Source organism: Monopterus albus, unplaced genomic scaffold, assembly GCF_001952655.1.
Source record: "Monopterus albus unplaced genomic scaffold, M_albus_1.0 scaffold40.1, whole genome shotgun sequence".
NCBI lineage: Eukaryota > Metazoa > Chordata > Actinopteri > Synbranchiformes > Synbranchidae > Monopterus > Monopterus albus.
The window spans coordinates 2,458,857-2,479,835 of record NW_018127920.1 but is presented as its reverse complement, the minus strand read 5'-3'; the positions used below and the strand labels follow the sequence as shown (position 1 = coordinate 2,479,835).

At 41.0% G+C, this 20,979-nt stretch overlaps 2 protein-coding genes across 2 annotated transcripts; one reads left to right on the top strand and one right to left on the bottom strand.

The window, feature by feature from the left end:
* The first annotated feature begins 6,071 nt into the window (after window positions 1-6,071).
* On the top strand, window positions 6,072-7,291 carry bcl2l16 (BCL2 like 16). The gene is made up of 2 exons (XM_020599126.1): window positions 6,072-6,557; window positions 7,151-7,291. The coding sequence occupies exons 1-2, from the start codon at window positions 6,072-6,074 to the stop codon at window positions 7,289-7,291; spliced, it is 627 nt and encodes a 208-aa protein (XP_020454782.1).
* Window positions 7,292-7,561: 270 nt separating this feature from the next.
* tubb2b (tubulin, beta 2b) lies at window positions 7,562-10,186 on the bottom strand. Its single transcript, XM_020599254.1, has 4 exons — window positions 10,060-10,186; window positions 9,100-9,208; window positions 8,886-8,996; window positions 7,562-8,804 (listed from the first exon to the last, which is right to left on the bottom strand). Exons 1-4 carry the CDS (start codon window positions 10,114-10,116, stop codon window positions 7,744-7,746), a joined length of 1,338 nt encoding a protein of 445 aa, XP_020454910.1. The 5' UTR covers window positions 10,117-10,186; the 3' UTR covers window positions 7,562-7,743.
* Between the last annotated feature and the right edge of the window lie 10,793 nt (window positions 10,187-20,979).

Here is a 20,979-nt window from a genome sequence, read left to right as displayed (position 1 = left end):
TCCTGGTAATAAACTCCTCAGCTGTTTAGGAGTCTGATGACAGAGGGAAAGAAAGAGTTTTTCAGTCTAGTGGTCCTGCATTTCACACTTCTGAACCTCCGGCCAGAGGGTAGAGAGGCAAACAGTCTGTGCTGGGGGTAGGTGGGATCTTTGAGGATGGAGGCAGCGTTCCTACGCACCCTGCGGTGGTAAATGCGCTGCAGAGAGGGCAGTGGAGTCCTGGTGATCTTCTCCGCAGTCTTTACCACTCTCTGCAGGCGCTTGCAGTCCATAGCAGTAGTGCTGCCATACCAGACAGTGATGGAGCTGGTCAAGATGCTCTCAACGATGCAGCTGTAGAAGTTGCCAAGGATATAGAACTGCGATGTATCACACATTCTACCATGTTTCAAAATTCATGTTGTAAAATCTAAGTTATCATCCAACTTCAAACTACAAGGTTGTTGCTGTTGCATGGTGTATACGGGCCATTAGGGAAGCTGGACATCTCAGCTGCCAATGAGGTCAAAGGGAAGTGTCTAGCATTCATCAGCAATATCTGTGAGCCCTGCCCATTTATATTATGATCAATGTAAGCAAAGAGTAACAGTTTATTTTTGTTTTAGGGGAAACTAGAATTTGCATGTTTTAGACACTTAAGCAGTTTTATTCTATAGCTCTGTTCCACCATTCTTATAACAAAAACTCAAGCTATACAAATAAATAAACTACAAAAATCTCAATTTTAGCTTAATTTTAAAAACTGAATGACCAAGTATGCCACTACAGCATTATTTTCAAGATTACACTGCACAAAGGCAAACTTGAGGAAGTCAACCTGTTTATGTTTTTTATTATAACAGAGAATGCAATTAATGACATTCATTTGAAAGTAGAGCACCATGTAGTTTGAGATGCAGAAACACAACAACATGTCCTTGTGGCTGCATTGATCAGTCACACATGAGAAAAATAAAAGGTTGTGCTTATGTATGGGTAGAACAGAATAATACTACTTAACAATAGCTGCCTCTGCAGATAGTGCCTCCATCTAAAAAGCTTGTACAGCATAGCAGAGGGTAAATGGGAGCTGGAGAGTCTGGTGCAATCAATAAAAGCCATCAAACACCTGAGGGGTCCCCCAATTTTCCCACAAACCACTCCACCCCCTGGGTAGGGGGAAAACAATGGCAAGACATCAATATCTGCAATTGGGAGAAGGTGGAGCAGGAGACAGTGAGCAAACCACACAAGCGGGTCACCTCTCCTCCAGACAGTAAATGGGCACGCAATCGTTTGCATCAATTCAAGGCAGTGGGAGATGAAGGACGGGATGGGGAAGGGGTGCCATTAGGAGGATATTGGTATAGAAGGTGGGCGTCAGGGAAGAAGAAGGGGTGTGGAGGTTTTTAAACCAGGTAGAGACAGAGACACAGGGGGATATAGGTGTTTTCAATTACCCACAAATTCACAGCAATTTCCTCCTCTTTCTGACCACACCTCCCGCTGCGAGGCTGATGGGGGTCTTGAACAAAGAGGCGTGGAGATTGCAATAGTTTGACTACAGGTTGGTGGGGAGGAGCAGGAGGAGGTCGGTTTTCATCTGTCTGCCTTGTTCAACCTTTCTCTGTCACCTTGCGGATTTCATTGGAGTCTTCTTTTTTTTGCAGTGGGTAGGAACTTCAAAGTGCATTTCAACTTCTGTGTAGTTGTTGATAAGCCACTTCCTGAGAGATACTCTTATGCTGCTTAAAGATAACAGGCAAATGTACACACACAGGCACACACAGAGACACACAAACACCCACCACAGCCACACGCACACACACACCGCATTGTTCCATTCTACAGAACAAGTCCATTTTGTGTCTGTGGTTAAATTTGGTCTGTAGCAATACACACCTCATCTCCCTGATCACTGTCGCCTTCTGTGAAAAACTCCCCTACAGTTCTGCCATTTGCATTGTGTTCCTCCATTAGCAGACAGGGGAGGTTGTAACATTTTGGATTAAATAACAGAACATACTTTGTGTGTGAGGTGTGGGGTGTCCTGGGGTAGATATATACTGACAAAAACACCTCAGCAGGGATGCAAAATGACAGAAATGGAACAATTATGTTCATCAGGTGGAGGGGCTGCGAATCATAATAATAGTATCAATTCAAATTGTGTCAGAAAGTCTTATCCTCATTTCCAAGATTAAAGCTATGCCATTGAATTATTGTTGATACACTTTAATGTTTTTCTTCTGGTAAATTTAGGTTAACCATGAGGAGAAAAATGTCCAATTCAGCAGATAGATTAAAAGGTGAAAACAAAGCAAATCAAGTAAATGTACAATATGGGACACATGTCAGCCATGGCTGGATGAGCAATCAGGCAACTCCTACTGCATCCTAAACTTTCAGGAACTCCAAAAACCCCAGAGTCACTCAGCAACTAATAGGTATATTCATTATTGATTCACCTGCCAGTTATTTTCCTTTTTAATGGCTCATTTACTATGTAAACTGTTAGAAAACAGTCATAGTAGAAAACTATCTATCAAAATTCTGCATCTTGTTTTCTCCATTCAACAGTTCAAAATCTAAAGATACTGAGTTTGCTAGAAGATCACACTGTAGCATTTTTTATGTAAAAGGATTTAAGTGATTAATTATCAGAATTGTTGCTGATTAATTTTCTGTCACTCAGCTAACTAAGTCAGCTGTAAAGCTGGTTCTTGTCTGGAGAAATAATGAAGCTGCCATGTACAATGGAGGTCAGGATGGGGCACGACAACAAATTTCTGCCCCCGGACCCCCAGCAGGTTAATTTGTCCATGTTGTTGGGGCCAACGATTCCTAAGGTGGTTTTTAGCCATATTAGCTGCTGTGTCAACTGCTCAGTCAGTGGGTCGACCACTTTGGGCTAGACACACAGACATTGGCCTACATTATAGTTTAGGAACAAATATCTGCAAAACTAATGACATTCCCGTGACCCTCAATTCTACTGTTCAGAGCACATTAGCATACTAAACTGGTGAGCATGGTACACATGTCTAAACATCAGCATGTTAGCTTTGCCATAGTATTGTGTCAGCATTTAGCCACAGCTCCACAGTGCTGCTAGAATAATGGTCCATGGAGTCAAATAGCAGCAGTGAGTTACAGCATGTTTCCTGTTAATCTTGCACCTTCCTTACCAATGCAAACATATACACATGAAAGTCCTCTCTACACAAGTCAGGAAGTTCCCCCTGCTTGCAGATGTTGCCACATGAACATATGAGAGGCCTGATAGCAGCCTCTATCAACCATGTCACTTCCCCTGCTCCCTGGCTCAACAATGAGGAACAACTGGGTAGCCATTTTACATACTCACCCTCATCTGAAGTAGTGTGTATGTGTGTGTATGTGTGAAGGGGGTGGGCTAGGGTTCTTTCTGGATGGTTAGCCTTATCTTCCCTCCTTCCCTCCCATGCACATTCACAATGTATGCTGCACCAGATGGCCAGAGAACACAGAGCCGCTAATGGTTCCACTTGATCATGTCTTTGCTCTGCTATAAATCAGTGTATTAACAATGAACATAAATGCCATACACAGAGCATCTGATTGATCCTCATGTGATGCATAAAGCCTTTTCATAAAAAGAGAGGAAACACTTAAAGGACAACGTAGATTAAACCACGTGTCAATGGGAGAAATCTCAAAGGCATTAGCCGCAATTTAAATACATTTACTTGAACTGAATTTGAATGGCTCTCCATGCTTGTATTTACATATATTTTTAGTTTATAGAGAGATATGATTACTGATGAACATATGGGAAGAGTTAATTGGTCCAGATTTATGACTCAATTTTCAAACAGCTTTTATTTTGAAGTTCATTATAAACAAGTGGTTAGGAGTTCAAATACAAGGGAGTGCTATCAGATTCCGTGGGAGCCTGCCGCAGCTCCAACCACAGACACACACACAATTATAAATGAGAGGTAGTGTGTCTGTAGTAATACATTACTGCTCCCATGTGGTGAAATATAAGTCTGACTGAAATGTCTGTCTAGATTTCTGCCTCCACGCTAATAATGGAGATGAATGGAGTCGTGTTTGTGCCACACACAACACTGAAAAATTATATTTAAAAATTTTTTTTAATCACAGTTGCATTAATTTGATGAATCCACAGGACACAGTGAAAAGCCAGTTGCCCATAACAGTCATTTTAACTAAAGCACTTTAATAAAACAAAAACAAAAAACTAAGTCATCAGGTCTGTATACTGTTTGCATATGAACTACAGATTTATTTTGACTCATATTCACTCTGTGTCTGAATGTCTACATAAAACAATAACAAAAAGTGAAGGACTTGGAGGGAGTGGGGGAGGGGGATGTGGTATGGGTGGCCATTGTACAATACTGGGTGCACCTAAGGAATTTTAACTAATTAATGTATATTTGAGGGTTTCCTGGGCCTTGAATTTGTATTTCTTGGTATTCACCCAACCAGGGACTGCACATGGAAGTGAGCTAGTTAGCTAAATCTGATACAGTGCACTTGTACCATACTTACTGTATGAGGCTATTGTTTTTGTATGTGTTCCCTGACAAATGTATTAAATGTAATCAAATGGCATAACATTAAATTTTTGGTTAGAAAGTATTGAAGACACTTTTCAATGCTCTGAACACAATTTTCAATCACCTTCATAGTATTCATAGTATTGGGGTAGAGGCAGAAACTTTAGAATCTAAAAACAAACCTGAATAAATACAACCAAAACTATCTGAATGGCTGGATAGCACTTAAGGTATGTGAACCCACCCTTTATTATCCCACTTATATTCCAAGTTGTTTAAACGAGTGTCCTACAGTCTACTAACAATTCAGTGGTAATAAGCTCATTGACTAGAAGAATTCAGATCATTTTAAATAAAATCCTAATTTGAAAAGTAATAAATGAATAGACATCAAATAAATGTGGAGTAAAAGCACAAGATGTCTTTCTCAGATGAAATGGAGTAGAAGTAACAACAGTAAACTAACAGTACAAAAATAGTGATATATATAAGTTGAAGTACAAAAATCTCATAGTTGTGCTTAAGTGCACTACATGAGTAAATGTTCATTTCCACCACTGCTCATCAAGTATTATACCAGGTGAATCATTTATACCACTTATCACAGGGAGACTGGAGCCAATACCAGCTGACCTTGGGTGAGAGGTGGGGTACACCCTGGACATGTCGCCAGTCTATCACAGGGCTGGCAAGCACACACACTCCTAGGGGCAATTTAGAGTCATCAGTCAACCTAAGCTGCATGTTTTTAGACTGTGGGAGGAAGCTGGAGTACCCAGAGAGAACAGGCAGAAGGAGAACATGCAAACTCCACACTGGGGCTTGAACCTAGATCTTTCTTGCTGTGAGGCAACAGTGCTAACCACTGCACCACTCTGAACGATCATTTCATATAAAACTAACCAATGCAAGAGTCAGAGTAACTACCATATGTGTCAAAACCAGAGAAAGTCATCAGAGAAAAGGTTTCATATTTCAATGGTTATATATAAGAAGTTAAACCTCGCTGCCTCTTTGAAAATTGTAACCCATCAGGACTATTGCCTCTGATTGTTCTCATCTAACTCGCACAAACATATCCTTCAACTGTAAATCTAACCCGTTTCTCCTCAGTGCTCTTTATTTAGCCCCGCTGCTTGTGTTGGAATGGGGATCTGTGTCAGGATGGTGCATGAGACTGCAGATCAGTGTCATTTTCCAACAAGTGTTCTATATTTGGCTGTGGAGGGAACTGCATGACCCACTACATGTACAGACACACTGGTCTGGACCTCCACCACTCTTTCACCTGCTGGTTGTTCATTTCGCCATCATATTGAAGAGGAGGTGAGTAGTAAATGCATCATTTCCTTATCGATGCTGCAGTATGCATGTTCATCCAGTCTTCTCTCTATACTAATATGATTATTAAAATTTCACACAGAGTACACATACCAAGACAGGCTGACCTAAAGAATGGCTATACTGCTGTCATCTGTGACCTATACATCATGGTGATTGGCAAAGTGGCATTCGGAGGTGACCATGTCTCAGTCAGAGGTGCCAGAGGCCAGACTGGGCCTGAACAGTCCTGACCCCCTGGTGAGAGAGGCGTTTCTGATGGCCCATGATTACATAGACTATGTAACTACAGGTGGGGCAGATGGGACAATTGGTCCTGCCCCTTCAGCCTGCACCGCTGCTCTGCGCCATGCTGGAGATGAGCTCGTTACCCGTTTCCCCATCTTCTTTAGGCGCTGGCCTCGTGTCTTCCAGGATGCGACAGAGAGCACGGCCTGCCCCATGCTCATAAACATCCTGGATGAGCACTTCTTTCCCCCTGTCCCTGGGGGGCGGCGGCGCAGGGACCTGGCCTGGAGTGCAGTGCTGTCGGTGTATGTGCTGGCTGGCCAGATGGCTCTGCATTGCCATGAAAGGGACATGATGGTGGTCCTGCCCCAGCTAAAAGAGTGTGTAGGGGCCTATGTAGAAAGGGTCATCTGCCCTGAGATACAAGACATGGGAGGATGGGTAAGTGCTCACAAGCACATATCTACATCTACAGGGAAGTTCATAGCAGCTGAATCCCCTTATTGTACTCAGATTCTTTAAAAATAAGCACACACACACACACACCATAGGTTTTCAATTAAACAGCCCAAAAACCTACAACCCTAGTCTCATAACAAGCAACAGGGGGCACTGCAGTGATTTAGTTCATGAACCCCATGGAGTGACAAAACAGGAGATAAAAAAAAAAAAAAAAAAGCTTGAAGCAGTAGATGCACTGATCCTACATGTCCCATGATGCAACATGTTTTTCATTAGCTCATGGTAAAGCCCACATCCTTCTGGCCATTTTCAGATCCCTACACTGGGACATTGTGCAGAAATAACTTGCTAGGGGGGCTGGGGCATAACTTTGCTCTGAGGCCCACTTAAAGCTTTCTCCCCCCCCCCCCCCCCCCCCCTTGTATCTGTGGCGCACGCTCGGTGTCGCAGGCACAGTGCGCTCTGCAACTACACTTGTTACAGTATTGTTTCTTCAAGGGAGAATTTTAACCCTGGTTTGTCAAAAGACTACCCTTGCAGGATGTTATGAAAATTTTCTGTACTTGCCTCAGACAGGTTTTGTGTCACGCTTTGGAGAGAAGCCAAACTTGGAATGCCAGGTGAAGAAAGTGTGCTGCGGGACATTGATGGCTCTGGCTACCAGCATCCTCATCTACTTCTTGTGGAGAAAGTGGTTAAACACTGCCACCTAGCGACACTCCATACATGCCAAGGAAATATCTGGGTACCCTTTATTTCTGAAGTTCACCCACTACTTGCATAGTGCGATTCACATTTGTTCTAATTAAACACCAGTAGCAACTTGTAATGTCAGGAGCATTTAAACCTTACGCCACCTGAAGGAAAAGATTAACAAAGTTTTCTGAATAGCACTGTATGAACTTTGACATGGCCCATTAGAAATTATTCTGTTTACCTATGAGTCAATTATAATACACATCAGTAAACCCAGGAAGGCAAACTCAATATGCAGAAGATTTTATTCACATGAACAGCAGACAGAACACTGAAAACTGTACTGGAAACATTACATTTCACTGGAAACTGGAAAGACCTGGAACATTACATTTCACTGAAAACTGGAAAGACCCGGAACATTACATTTCACTGCAAATGTTATCAGAACTTGGAAAAAGTGCAGCATTTAGGCCAGCTCCTCCTCACCCTCCTCTTCAAACTCACCCTCCTCTTCAGCAGTGGCATCCTGGTATTGCTGGTACTCAGAAACCAGGTCATTCATGTTGCTCTCTGCCTCAGTAAACTCCATCTCATCCATGCCCTCACCAGTGTACCAATGGAGGAAAGCTTTGCGCCTGAACATGGCTGTGAACTGCTCAGAGATGCGCTTGAACAGCTCCTGGATGGCAGTGCTGTTGCCAATGAAAGTAGCAGCCATCTTGAGGCCACGGGGAGGAATGTCGCAGACAGCGGTCTTGACATTGTTTGGAATCCACTCAACAAAGTAGCTGCTGTTCTTGTTCTGCACATTGAGCATCTGCTCATCCACCTCCTTCATGGACATGCGGCCCCGGAAGATTGCAGCCACAGTCAGATAACGGCCGTGACGTGGGTCGCAGGCAGCCATCATGTTCTTGGCATCGAACATCTGCTGGGTGAGTTCTGGCACAGTGAGTGATCTGTACTGCTGGCTGCCTCTGCTTGTGAGGGGAGCAAAGCCTGGCATGAAGAAGTGCAGACGGGGGAATGGCACCATGTTTACAGCCAACTTACGCAGATCAGCATTGAGCTGTCCTGGGAACCTGAGGCAGGTAGTGACACCACTCATGGTGGCAGAAACCAGGTGGTTGAGATCACCATATGAGGGGGTTGTGAGTTTGAGGGTGCGGAAGCAGATATCATACAGGGCCTCATTGTCGATGCAGTAGGTCTCATCTGTATTTTCTACAAGCTGGTGGACTGATAGCGTGGCATTATAGGGCTCGACAACTGTGTCCGATACTTTTGGAGAAGGCACCACACTGAAGGTGTTCATGATGCGATCAGGATACTCTTCACGGATCTTGCTGATGAGCAGTGTGCCCATACCTGAGCCTGTTCCACCACCTAGGGAGTGGGTGAGCTGGAACCCCTGCAGGCAGTCACAGCTCTCAGCCTCCTTCCGTACCACATCCAGAACAGAGTCCACCAGCTCTGCACCCTCTGTGTAGTGACCCTTAGCCCAGTTGTTGCCTGCACCACTCTGGCCTGTAAGCAGGAATTAAATTCAGCTCTACAGACTTCAGTGAATCTAGAGTAGTGTCAGAAAATGTCTTGCAATATACTTACCAAAAACAAAGTTATCTGGTCTGAAGATCTGGCCAAAAGGGCCAGACCTCACCGAGTCCATGGTGCCTGGCTCCAGATCAACCAGCACAGCACGGGGCACATACTTCCCACCTGCAAACACCAGAAGAGTCAAACCAATGTCTTTATACATTTAAAAAGTCTAAACAAGCTAAGCAATTTGAACCAAGTACAATTTGGGCTGCTGCAGACTTGCCTGAGGCTTCATTGTAGTAGACATTGATCCTGTCCAGCTGCAGGTCACTGTCACCATGATATGTACCAGTTGGGTCAATCCCGTGCTCATCACTGATCACCTCCCAAAACTGAAACATAAGCAAAACTTTGTTTGGTAAAAGACAAAGCAGCATCCATTACTCTTTTACCATGTATTAGTTAAAGCAATACTGTTAAAAATGTGATTGCACAAAAAATTCCCCGCCATTACGCCGTCGGCGCGCGCGCCCTTAACCCCCATTGGCTGCGACTCATGGGTTATGAATTCGAAGCTTCCTCTCTACGTCACTAACGGCCAGCACCACCTACTCCGGGCAGGCAAAAGCCGGGTGCAGTTCAAAGAGTATGGCCAAGTAGGCCTCAGCAATCCGGGAAAAAAAAAAGGCCCACTAATTAAAGTAATCACATTTACCTTACAAACAAGATAGTACGTACTGACAGATGCTATTAAAGGCGTCCAAATAATGTCCAACGATCTTAATCTACAATCATCACTTCGTCGCATTGCGGTAACGTTAACGTATGCTAGGCAAACAACGGATTGCTTAAGATCACTTGATAAAAGTTAACCTGCCAATAACATACAAGTCGTTTACCAAGTCATAATATTTTAGATGAATTTAGTCCCTGACACTTATGCTTAACCACATGTTAAAATTTGGGTTTAACCGATGCTAACATTTGGTTTTAAATATTCTTATATTAGTTTAAAACGTAGCAATTTCGACAAATAAGTGTCCCCAAAAGCTGTAACAAAAAGCATATATACTTATATATAAATAAATCACACGTTAATGTAAACTCTGCTACGTAGACCACATCGAAATCTCTCAGGGTGTGGTTATGCGGACAAAGCACAGGCACTTAGAACCGAGAACACGGTATTTCTGAATAAAACAGACAAATTTATTGCTCAGTAAACAAATATAGGTTCACAAACCTTAGCACCAATCTGGTTTCCGCACTGGCCAGCTTGGAGATGCACAATTTCCCTCATTTCTCTTTTTTTCGGCAGATAGAATGAACTCTGGTCCGAAAAGCTTTGGGTTTCAAAATGTGCGTACCTAACCGATAAACGCTCTCATTTATACTACAAGTGGCCCCGCCCTCTGCTCCTCAGTTCAAATTTCTATTGGCTAATAGCCGCAAGATCAGTGTTACAGACACAAATTTGGACCAATCAAATATTTAAATGCTTCTCGTGATTGGTCCAATTCGTCTTTCAATCATATTAATGTCAAACGCGTGACTACTGTCTAGGTTGTGTAGACGTTGGCCTACTTCCTCATAATGGCGGAAAAGAAACGCTGCAACAGATTTAATTCTGCATCTCGATGCCGCATGTTGGCGTTTGTTAAACACGGCGACATATCTTATTTTGTCCATAAAGGGAAACATTTTGAGTTATAAGACAACAGTCCTTATTGACTGCTAGTTAACCACATTCCACGTGGCTGACAAACACAGTATGTAATGGTGTGGCTTTCCATAAGTTTGACTAGCGAAAAATGTTGCAATAGGACTGGCCATGACTATGGACAACAATCATCTGTAGCCTCTTTGTGCTAGGAGGCTACAGTTTTTCATCGCAGCTAAGCACAGCCGTTTCTCATTTAACAGATGAGCTTTCCTTTCTCTGGTATATGTGGTTAGTGGTGGGCTGGTGTGCAGCTTGTTTGGAATGAAACATATGAAACAGCTACATTCTTGGCCTTGATGGTGCATGATTAAAAAACCTAGGCAGTGACATCATGTTTACAGATACTGTCATAATAAATAAAGATGTGTAAGGAGCCAAGTCAAAGAAATAAAGGTCTGATGATGACAAATTCTCCTGGAAATCGCATATCAAATATGTTCAGAACAAAATAGCAAAAAATATATCGATATTGGCAAGGGTTAGATATATTTTGGACGGGAAAGCACTACGCATTTTGTATTCTTCATTGATTTTACCATACTTAGAGTATGGCGTTGAAAACTGGGGAAATACATACAAAAGCTCACTTCAACCATTGTATATATTACAAAAAAGAGCGATAAGAATTGTGCATAAGATGGGGTATAGGGATCACACCAATGGAGCTTTCATACAGTCTAAATTGTTAAAATGTTTTGATTTAGTGGGATATAAGACTGCTGTGTTTATGTATAAAGCCAGGAACAATTTATTACCTGGTGGAATTCAAAAACTATTTAATGAAAGGGAAGGGGGATACAATTTAAGGGGTCAATTAAATTTAAAAATTCATGCTATACGTACAACCAAAAAAAGATTTTGTATTTCCATAAGTGGGGTAAAACTATGGAATAATTTAAGTGTGGACATAAAAAATAGCAATAGAATTGACAAGTTTAAACATAAATATAAAGGTATGTGTTAATCAAGATATGGGCAAGAAGTCTGACTTCTTCCTACTCCATTCAAGCATGTACTAGGTATAAGCAAATTGATATTGGATTATGTGTAAAATTATGTGTGTTGTCATATCAACTGTTTTTACATGCTTGAAAGAATAAATCAAATCAAATCAAATCAAATTAAATCAAATCAAAGGTCATACTGTGGAGCATTAACATTTTAGGTTTGAATACAGTGAAATGTCACAGCAAAAAGCAGTATGGAATTCTCTTTGATATGCATAACACCAAACCGCTGATGGCCATAATGTAAACTGCTTTTTAAAACTTGTCTGACTCAACTTTTCCCCCCTTGTCAAATAGAGCATCTTGCAGATTCATGGCTGATTGCTGAAATAATGAGATAAATAATTTAGTGTCAATGTAAGCATAATGTACAGAAGCTGGCTCAGGAAAAAAAGAGAAATCTCTACACACACTGCACAATATTGGCTACTGTGAAAACAGACTTGTGAAATGAGGCGGATGAGAAAAGTAATAGTTAATCTGAATGCCAGGCAAGGATGCAGCTGTGACATCAGCACTTTTGCACGATACATTTTCCACAGTCATGTCTCCAAGATTGATAGGGAAAACATCCTTCCCAGGTGGTTGTTGCCATCACAATTAGGATTTTCCACTCTGCATCACAAGCTTTTGTGCATTAGTACAGGCATTTATATCAGCTTTCCTTGGAACTAAAGAGCTTTAGCACAGTATTTGTGCATATCATACAGTACATGTTTAATATAGATTAGTTCTTGTACAGACTATTGACTTTCTGGTGTATTATATAATATGGGTATGAGCAATAATAGTTGCATGTGCCTCATTAAATCTAAATAATGTTATTAATATTTACTTGGCCTGGATCTGGGTCTTTTTACAGGAATACCACAGCAATGATTAGATCAAACATACTGTGTGTGTATTGTAATCGGACACATAAAGACCCCTATTTGCTCTATGACAGAGTTAAGTCACAGAGAGGATGAGATACAAGCAAACATGGACCAGCTACTGCAGCATTTTTCCCTTGTCTGCAATGGACCATGTCATTTTCAGGCGGAGACTACATGCTGTTGTAGACCAAAATTTAGCAAGCTGACATGGAGGTGTTTGGGAAAACTGATCAGCACCACGCCACGATGAAAATGACAAAAATATAATAAAGCAGTTAAATGTATAAATATAGTGGAATTTTTTTCTTAATTTATTTAATTTTACAAAATTTGGTTGGTGGCTAGTCAAAGCATTTTTGAGTGGGTAGGGTTCTGCTGGGGGAAACCTGGACCCATGGACTCAGTAGATATGGTCCTGGTCACAGCCCTGCTAACATCACCTATAACTGCATTGTACTTTCTGGCCTTTAATTCATGAGTCAGACAGTAATGCAGGCAGCCTCCGGAGTACGTTGAAATTCTCTTTGATCTAAATCAGTGTTGTTTCTCTGCAGTCTTTGCCTTTGTGCTATAACTGGTCAATTATTCATTGACCTTGTTCTTTGGGAGGATGAAGTGTGTGCACTGAGTGGCTTTGGTGACAGGTTGAGCAGCTAGAGCTTAATGCACTGGGAGGAGATTTTGCTGTTTGATGCTTTTTATAAGTACAGTACCTCACAATGAAGCACTTCCCACAGTGTGTGCTTGCAGTACAGTAACACACTCTGTGAAGCCATGTTGAGCAAGTGCTGCTTCTTATGACTCAGCATTGCTCAGGAAACTGCAGCATTCAGCACTCAGCCTCCAGGGGCCAGATCAGTTCATCAATTATTTAGATCTAGCCACTGCAGGACTGTGCTAATCTAAAAGTCTGAATACTTTGCACTGTGGTACAAAATGACATCAAATGAAGTATTGGTGATTTATTATGGTAAAGCAAGGAGCTTCAAATCTAACATTTTTCATAGTTTGAACCAAAAAGGCAGTCATTAGTTAATACGATTTATACTGTATGTCATACAATACACGAACCAGTACAATGACATGCAGTTTTAGCATCGTACCAGAAAGTGCATTCAGATAAAGATGAATGGATGATGTGAGATGTACAGAATAAACACAATAAAATATGTATCAATGATAACAACATCATAAGTGTACCTGTGATATGTACCATCTAAGCCCATGGTCAACACACATTTTCTGTCATGCCCCTCCTTGGAATGCCAACACTGTTATGCCTAATATGTAAATTGATAGTTCTTTAAAAGTTTTGTTAATGTAGGAGAACAAAAGATTTAATAACATATAACCAGGCCAAATTTTATTACAGTATCATTATCAAGGCACAAAAAGGTAGCAGGTCTGCACACCCATATCTTCAAAACTCTTCCTTTATTTTCTTGCATGTAACAGCACAAGAGGACAGCACAGACATTTCGGCTATGCTTGCTTTAGTGTGCAAAAGTCATTCAGCGGTCTAGTTGAGTCCCTTTCACCTTTTAACTACATCAACTCATTACTGACAGGCCAAAGGTGTCTGAGGATCTGCCTGTCTATCATATAATCACACAGTCCCATACACAAATAACACAAACAAAGCACATTTCCTCATATTTGTGGACTAAAAATCATTCATTTTTATTTTTGTTCTCATCAAAAATATGTCCATCTTGCATTTCTGCTCTCCCTAATGAATCAGGTTCTTTCAGTTTTGTTTCATTTTTCTCCATGGAAACACCTAAATGCATTTTGAAGACAATAATGCACCAGCTGGGGAATTTTCATTGAGGTTACAGTGTGGGAAATGGGCTATCAGGGTGGACAGGTGTTAGACAGGAATAGCTGCATTGATGCAGCAAACAGCATGCTGAGAAAACAACTGATTCATTCTAATATCAGGTTACTCACTTTTCACTGCAGCAGCATTCAGGCAGTCTCATATTCTCTGCACACCACAGCCCTTCCAGTCTATAGAAACACATTATACATGATCAAGGTGTGGCAGGGGACAAAGTGTGATTGTTTGACTCCAGGTTACACCCTGAGCTGGCTTTGTAAAAGATGCTGAAAAATATAATGGCTCCGCTGGGAAATGAATAGCCTTTTTACACAAATGTATGGTTGAAACTTGTCAGGGTTGAGACATTTTGTTCAACCCTGTCTCATATACCGTATACATTTAAAATGCAACAGCAAATACATTTTGGAACCCAATGGAATGAGCTGGTTTCTGCATTTTTGGGCCAAAATGTGACCGAATCTTATCTAAGACACTGGTATAATCAAACACATAATAACACACATACAATTATAATCATTCTTGTCTACCCTATGAAACATTCTCAGTGCTGGTGCAAAAAGTAAGCGAACCCTTGGATTTAATAACTTGTTGAACCTCCTGTGGCAGCAAGAACTTCAAACATGCTCTTCCATCAGATCTAAACAATATTCAGGATGAATTTCGGACCATGCTTCCTCACAGACCTGCTTCAGCTCAGCCATATTCTTAAGACGTCTGGTGCGAATGGCTCTCTGAGGTCATTCCACAGCATCTCTGTTGGGTCGAGGTCTGGGCTCTGACTGGGCCACTCCAAAAGGTGGATTTTCTATGTTTAAAGTTATTCTGTAGTAGAATTAGTTTGATGTTTAGGGTCACTGTCCTGCTGCATCACCCAGCTTGTTCTGAGCTGTTCAGGTCCAGAGGCAGCAAAGTGGCTCTAAATCATGATGGGATAACGTTTTCATGCTGATGTGCAGTGCCCTTTTTATAAGGTTCAGTGTATTCTTCCCAAACAATTCAACCTTAGTTTTATTTCCACAAAATGTTTTCCCATTAATGTGTTACATTACACACAGTAATGGTTTACACCAACAGATGTTTCTTGTGAATAGCAAATATAAAAATTTTAAATGCTTTTTTGTACAGCAAGTCAAAGTTTGACACAGAGTAGCTCCTACCCACGCCTCCAATCTGGTTTCATTGACTGGAATCATTTAGCTTTTGGTGATGTCATCAGTCTTGTGGTGCACATACCACTTTTCCCAGCCTACACTGTGATTGTCTGAATGATGTGTTATATAGAACAGAACCGTACCAGATTAGTTTGAATGTTTTTGCATAATTATTCATAATAAATTGGCCACTTAGATGATGATCTGATCATATCTAAAGATACATTTATACATAAATGCAGATAATTCTTAAGGGTTTACTTACTCTCCCCATTTGTAGTGACCACATTTTTGAAGCTTTAATACGGTTATGTTTTAGGCACTCACAACCTAAACAAACCAACAAAAAGCATTACAGAGGTGGAGCAAAATGGTATATAAGTAAAGGTAGATTTGCCAGATAAATAAATATTTGAAGTGTTAGAAAAATGCATATTTGCCCTGCTTTTGAATGCATCCCTCCACTGATTTATTGTGTTATGTGTCTTTAAGAGTGCTGCATGTGTTTGGCTACTCACCAGAGAGTTGGGCGAGGCAATCCATTTGATGCTAATACAGAGAGACAGTCACCAGTAGGCTATGCTCAGCCACAGCCCCATAGTGCACACAACATGGTGGCCAGCATGGTCAGGGGAAGTCCACGATGCATCCGCTTACCCTGCACACACAGTGTATCACTGTTACAAAAATACACCAGCAGTGTCATAATGCTGGGGCTTTGCTGCAGGCCTGGCTGGCTCCACCAGGGTAGGCTCTTACATCTACTGTCAGGTTGCCTCTCTGGGACCTGAGAGTAAGATAGTCAGGGGAAATCTGTACATACCCAGTACATAGTGCATTAACATTCATTTTTGTCAAGAGTTTAAATTTGCTGCATGTGGCGTGATTGCCTCAATAATCACATTATAATCACCAAAAGGTTATCAGCAAAAAGACTGAACTTAAATGACAACTTAATTTGAACTGAATGGCTAGGGCTGCTATGAGGGTCACTTCCACCATGTTAAGATACCAGCAAAGCAGAGGGATCAGGAAGCAACAGGATTTATGGGAAATGTGGTTTTAATTAGAGGAGCACAGCTCAGAGACAGGGAATGCATTCACAATGTGAGTCATTGCATCAGCATTACAGTGGGCGTCGGGAAGGTCAGATACTTTGGGATTAGCTTTGAAAGCTACATCAGCAACATGTCCAGGGCAGCCTTTTATCACTTGAAAAATATATTGAACATTGAAATTTCCTATCTTCATTCTTGTTTCTATTAGTTTTTATTCTTTTAATAATTTTATAATTTTGTCATTGTATGAAGTACTTTGTAGCCCTGACTTTGAAAGTCCAGTACAACACCACCTTTAACTATGACCTCATTAATGAACATATAATTGAATTTATACATGTATGACACTATCACCAAAAACTGAAACATTTTGGGCTTCATAAACACAAATGCTAAGGCAGAAGTGTGGCATTGAAGTGTATACAGATGTACAGGTGGTCATAATGTTATGCCTGATTGGTGTATAGTCACATTACAGTAGAACTCATCAGTTCTGTCAGCGGCATTGAACTGCAGTATTAACTGTAAGCTCTGTGCAATTCAAATCACAGGGTACTTCTTGCTGTTGGGACTAACACAACTTACTAATGCTTCCAAAAATAATAGGAGCAGGTGCTGATACAAAAGTCCAAACCACAACACAGATTAACTCACTTGATTCATTTTTAAGTGCTTTATTCAGCAACAAATGATTGCACTGTGGAAGGATAAACCACAAAGAAAACATGAAACAAATCAGGTTTCCACAGTGTATGGAACACAGGGCTGTTAGTGATATGAAGCCCCCTGCCAAATGAGAGCCTACAACTATGTCAGCCAAAACACTGCATGCCATTATATTCATATTTTCTGTGGATCACATCCATACATGATCATGCTATGACAAGACTGCATGTTATGTGTGAACTTGGACTTCAGGAAGAGCCCCCCACCTTCCCCCCACTCACCATACTTGGCAGCACTGCATCAGCAGTAAAGTCCTACAAGTTCCTGGGCTCCACTATCTCCCAGGACCTGAAGTGGACGTCCAACATCAGGACCATCATCAAGAAGGCACAGCAGAGGATGTACTTCCTGCGCCAGCTCAGGAAGTTCGACCTGCCCCAGGAGCTGCTGATACAGTTCTACAGAGGAATCATTGAGTCTATTCTCTGCACCTCCATCACTGTCTGGTTTGGCTCAGCAACCAAACAGGACAAGTACAGACTTCAGCGGACAGTCAGGACTGCAGAAAAGGTCATTGGTGTGAGCCTGCCCTCCATGGAGGACCTGTACACCTCACGGGTCAAAAGGAGGGTGGAGAGGATCACTGCAGACCCCTCACACCCTGTACATAGTCTGTTTCAACTCCTCCCCTCTGGGCGGCGTTACAGGTCACTGTGCACCAAGAAAACCAGGCACAAGGACAGTTTCTTCCCCCAGGCTGTCACTCTGATGAACACCTAACCCACGACAGTAGGATTAGACAATAACCCTCAGTGCAATACCTGTAAATATACCTCGAACAGATTATACAGATTCGTACAGGTCTCTATTTTTAAGTACTCTATTTTTATTCCTATTTATCTCATTTCAATTTTGTCTGTATTGTTTACTGCCTGTTTAGTTGTACCAGAGTCAATTTCCTCGTGTGTCTGACACACCTGGCCAATAAAGCAGATTCTGATCTCTCTCAATGTACACATGCTTGGAAATGATAAGTGTAAATATTAATAGGACAGGTCTATTATTGTGACCAAACTGTAGCCTTTGGTGAAAGACAGGTTTTCCCAGCATGCTCCCTGTAGCTGGACAGAGGAGGTTAGGCAAAACAGGCAGAATACATTTATTCTTATCTGTTCAACTTCCAGCTGATACCTCAGACATTTGCATTACTACTGATTCACTGCACTTCCCTGTTTGCCTACCAGTAGCATCAAACATTCATTGTACTGGGGAGGTAGTGACTGTATGTGACAATACAACTGCTACTAATAATAATAATACTCATACATTAGGTTATGCATTAAAATTAAACAGTATGTTTAGTCTATTTGCATTTAAAGATGTTACTTTTCACTTCTTGTTTTTTCTGCTTTTGGCATTTATCAGACATATTTATAGAAAGTTGTTTAATATTGAAACTGAAACACAGCCGTTATTCTTTTTCCAATGTGAAGTCAAACACCAGTCCTGAAAAGTGTATTATGTAGCATGGATGTGACAGTTACATCAGTGCTAGAAAAGTTTAAGTTCCTTATGATGTGCAGCTTCTTCATCTAACCTTAAAAGAAAAACAGTTTATGGGAAATGTAGTAGCTACCTGCACACTGAAATATACCTAATGACTATACATTTGTTCTTTCATAAGTGAATCTTCTTGTGAAGTATAGTTATTTGAAAGGAATACATTTCTGTTTTTGCAGTTCCTGCTTCAATATGCAGAACCAGGAAGCATGTTTTCTTGTACTATGCTGCCACTTAGTGTTGACTTTTGGTCTTCCACATTGAGTGTGAGTATAGAAGCTGCCGTTTGTCAAGCTGATGCAAGTTTTTGATTGTTGAAAATATCTTTTTTGATCTATGAATTTATTGCTATTAGCTTTTGTTACCCCTTAAATTCAGCATCAGCGTTTTAACCCAAAATGTCACTAGTGCAGTAAAAAGTTTATACAAAATTTCCATCTTGATGTTAATCATTAATGCAAATAATCACACTGTATAATGTAGCATTTATGATACGGTGATTTGACATTTTTGAAAGGTTCAAGTAAAAATCCTTCTTTTAGAAGACCTAAACTTTAGAATCAAAATTGTCTATCAAATTTCTTTTGACTTAAAAAAAAGACTCTAAAGGTTTGTTAATATTTACCAGTACTACAACCCCAAATCAGAAAAGTTGGGGCAATATGTAAAATCAAAAATAAAACTGAAAACAGTGATGTGTAAATCATCTATGTCCTGTATTACATTGAAAACAATAGCAGCACATTATTTGATTTGATACAGTACCTCATCAATTTTATTCTTTGTTCAACATAAGCACTCATTACAATTCTGATGCTGCAACACATTCTAATAAAAGTTGGACAGCTGCATTTCAGGGCCAGTAATGAGGTAAAACAATGAAATGATGACTCCATTTGAAACAGGTGATGTCAACAGGTGACTGCATCATGATTCGGTACAAAGTGGCATCCAGGAAAGGCCGAGCCCTTTAGGAGCAAAGATGGGCCGAGGACCACCAGTTTGCAACATATGTGTGAGAAAATTATTCAAATGTTTAAAACCAATGTTCCTCAAAGAACGATAGGAAGGGATTTGGATATGTCGCCTTCTATGGTGCAAAATATGATTAAAAGATTCAAGGAATCTGGAAGGATTTCAGTGTGTAAAGGGCACAAGCCTAAGCTGGATGACCGTGCTCTCTGATCCCTCAGACGTCACTATGTCAAGAATCGTCACTCTTCTATAGGCGATACAACCACATGGGCTCAGGATGACTTTGGCACACCTGTGTCACTACAATATGTAGTTACATCCATAAAAGCTGCTTAAAACTGTACTGTGCCAAAAGAAGCCCTGTGTCAACAGTGTCCAGAAGCACAGTCGACTGATCTGGGCTCAGAGGTGTCTGAGATGGACCATCACACAGTGGAAAACGTATACTGTGGTCAGACCAATCAGTCTTTCTTGGAAGGAATGGACACCATGTGCTCTGGACCAAAGACGAAAAGGACCATCCAGACTGTCACCAGCAACAAGTCCATCTGTCATGGTCTGGGGTATTTTGAAACACAATTTGCATCAACAAAGACCCAGGACTGTTGACTTGTTTTCAGGAACAATGGGATATAATAACACCTGACACATTTAATCACTTGGTGTCCTCAGTCCCTAAACATCTTAAGTGTTGTGAAAAGGAACAGTAACATCACACCATGGTAAATGCTTTTTGAACATGCTTTTGTTTCATTCTTAGAAATTTGATAAACATTATTTATCATGTGTTCAGAGAAGGGTCAGTCACAAGGACTTATATCCTACACTTGTCCTGCTGTTAAAAAACCCTATGAAACATTTACTATTTCATTTTTAACCTATGAAATAAATGAGCACCTAGCCTTTAATAAATTAAAGAATGTTATAGTGACCATATAGATTGAGAATCATTTGTGAGGTTCTTGTATATTTGTAAGTCAGCCAGATGCGTGCCTTACTTTCCCTGTTTTTTCTATAAAGCTAACTCAGAGAATTCAAATAAATCATTTTCATATAACATTTATACAAACCGTAGTAGCATTTCCATAAAGTTTAGGATCAATCCATTTAGTCCTTTCTGTTTTATTATTCATTGGTTTCAAACTGTGGAGCACTGAGTAGCGCCGTCACCTCACAACAAGAAGGTTTCGGGTTCGAGCCCTGGCTGACCCAATGCCTTTCGGTGCGGACTTTACATATTCTCCCAGTGCCTGCGTGGGTTCTCTCCGGGTACTCCAGCTTCCTCCCACAGTCCAAAGACATGCA

What these genes read in the sequence shown, in the direction of transcription:
- bcl2l16 (XM_020599126.1), top strand. Translation starts at nt 6,072, where the DNA reads ATGTCTCAGTCAGAGGTGCCAGAGGCCAGACTGGGCCTGAACAGTCCT. An exon ending in TACAAGACATGGGAGGATGG is followed by an intron (nt 6,558 to 7,150) that starts GTAAGTGCTCAC and finishes TACTTGCCTCAG; the next exon opens with ACAGGTTTTGTGTCACGCTT.
- tubb2b (XM_020599254.1), bottom strand. Translation starts at nt 10,116, where the DNA reads ATGAGGGAAATTGTGCATCTCCAAGCTGGCCAGTGCGGAAACCAGATT. An exon ending in GAAACCAGATTGGTGCTAAG is followed by an intron (nt 9,209 to 10,059) that starts GTTTGTGAACCT and finishes CTTATGTTTCAG; the next exon opens with TTTTGGGAGGTGATCAGTGA. An exon ending in ACCAGATAACTTTGTTTTTG is followed by an intron (nt 8,805 to 8,885) that starts GTAAGTATATTG and finishes TCCTGCTTACAG; the next exon opens with GCCAGAGTGGTGCAGGCAAC.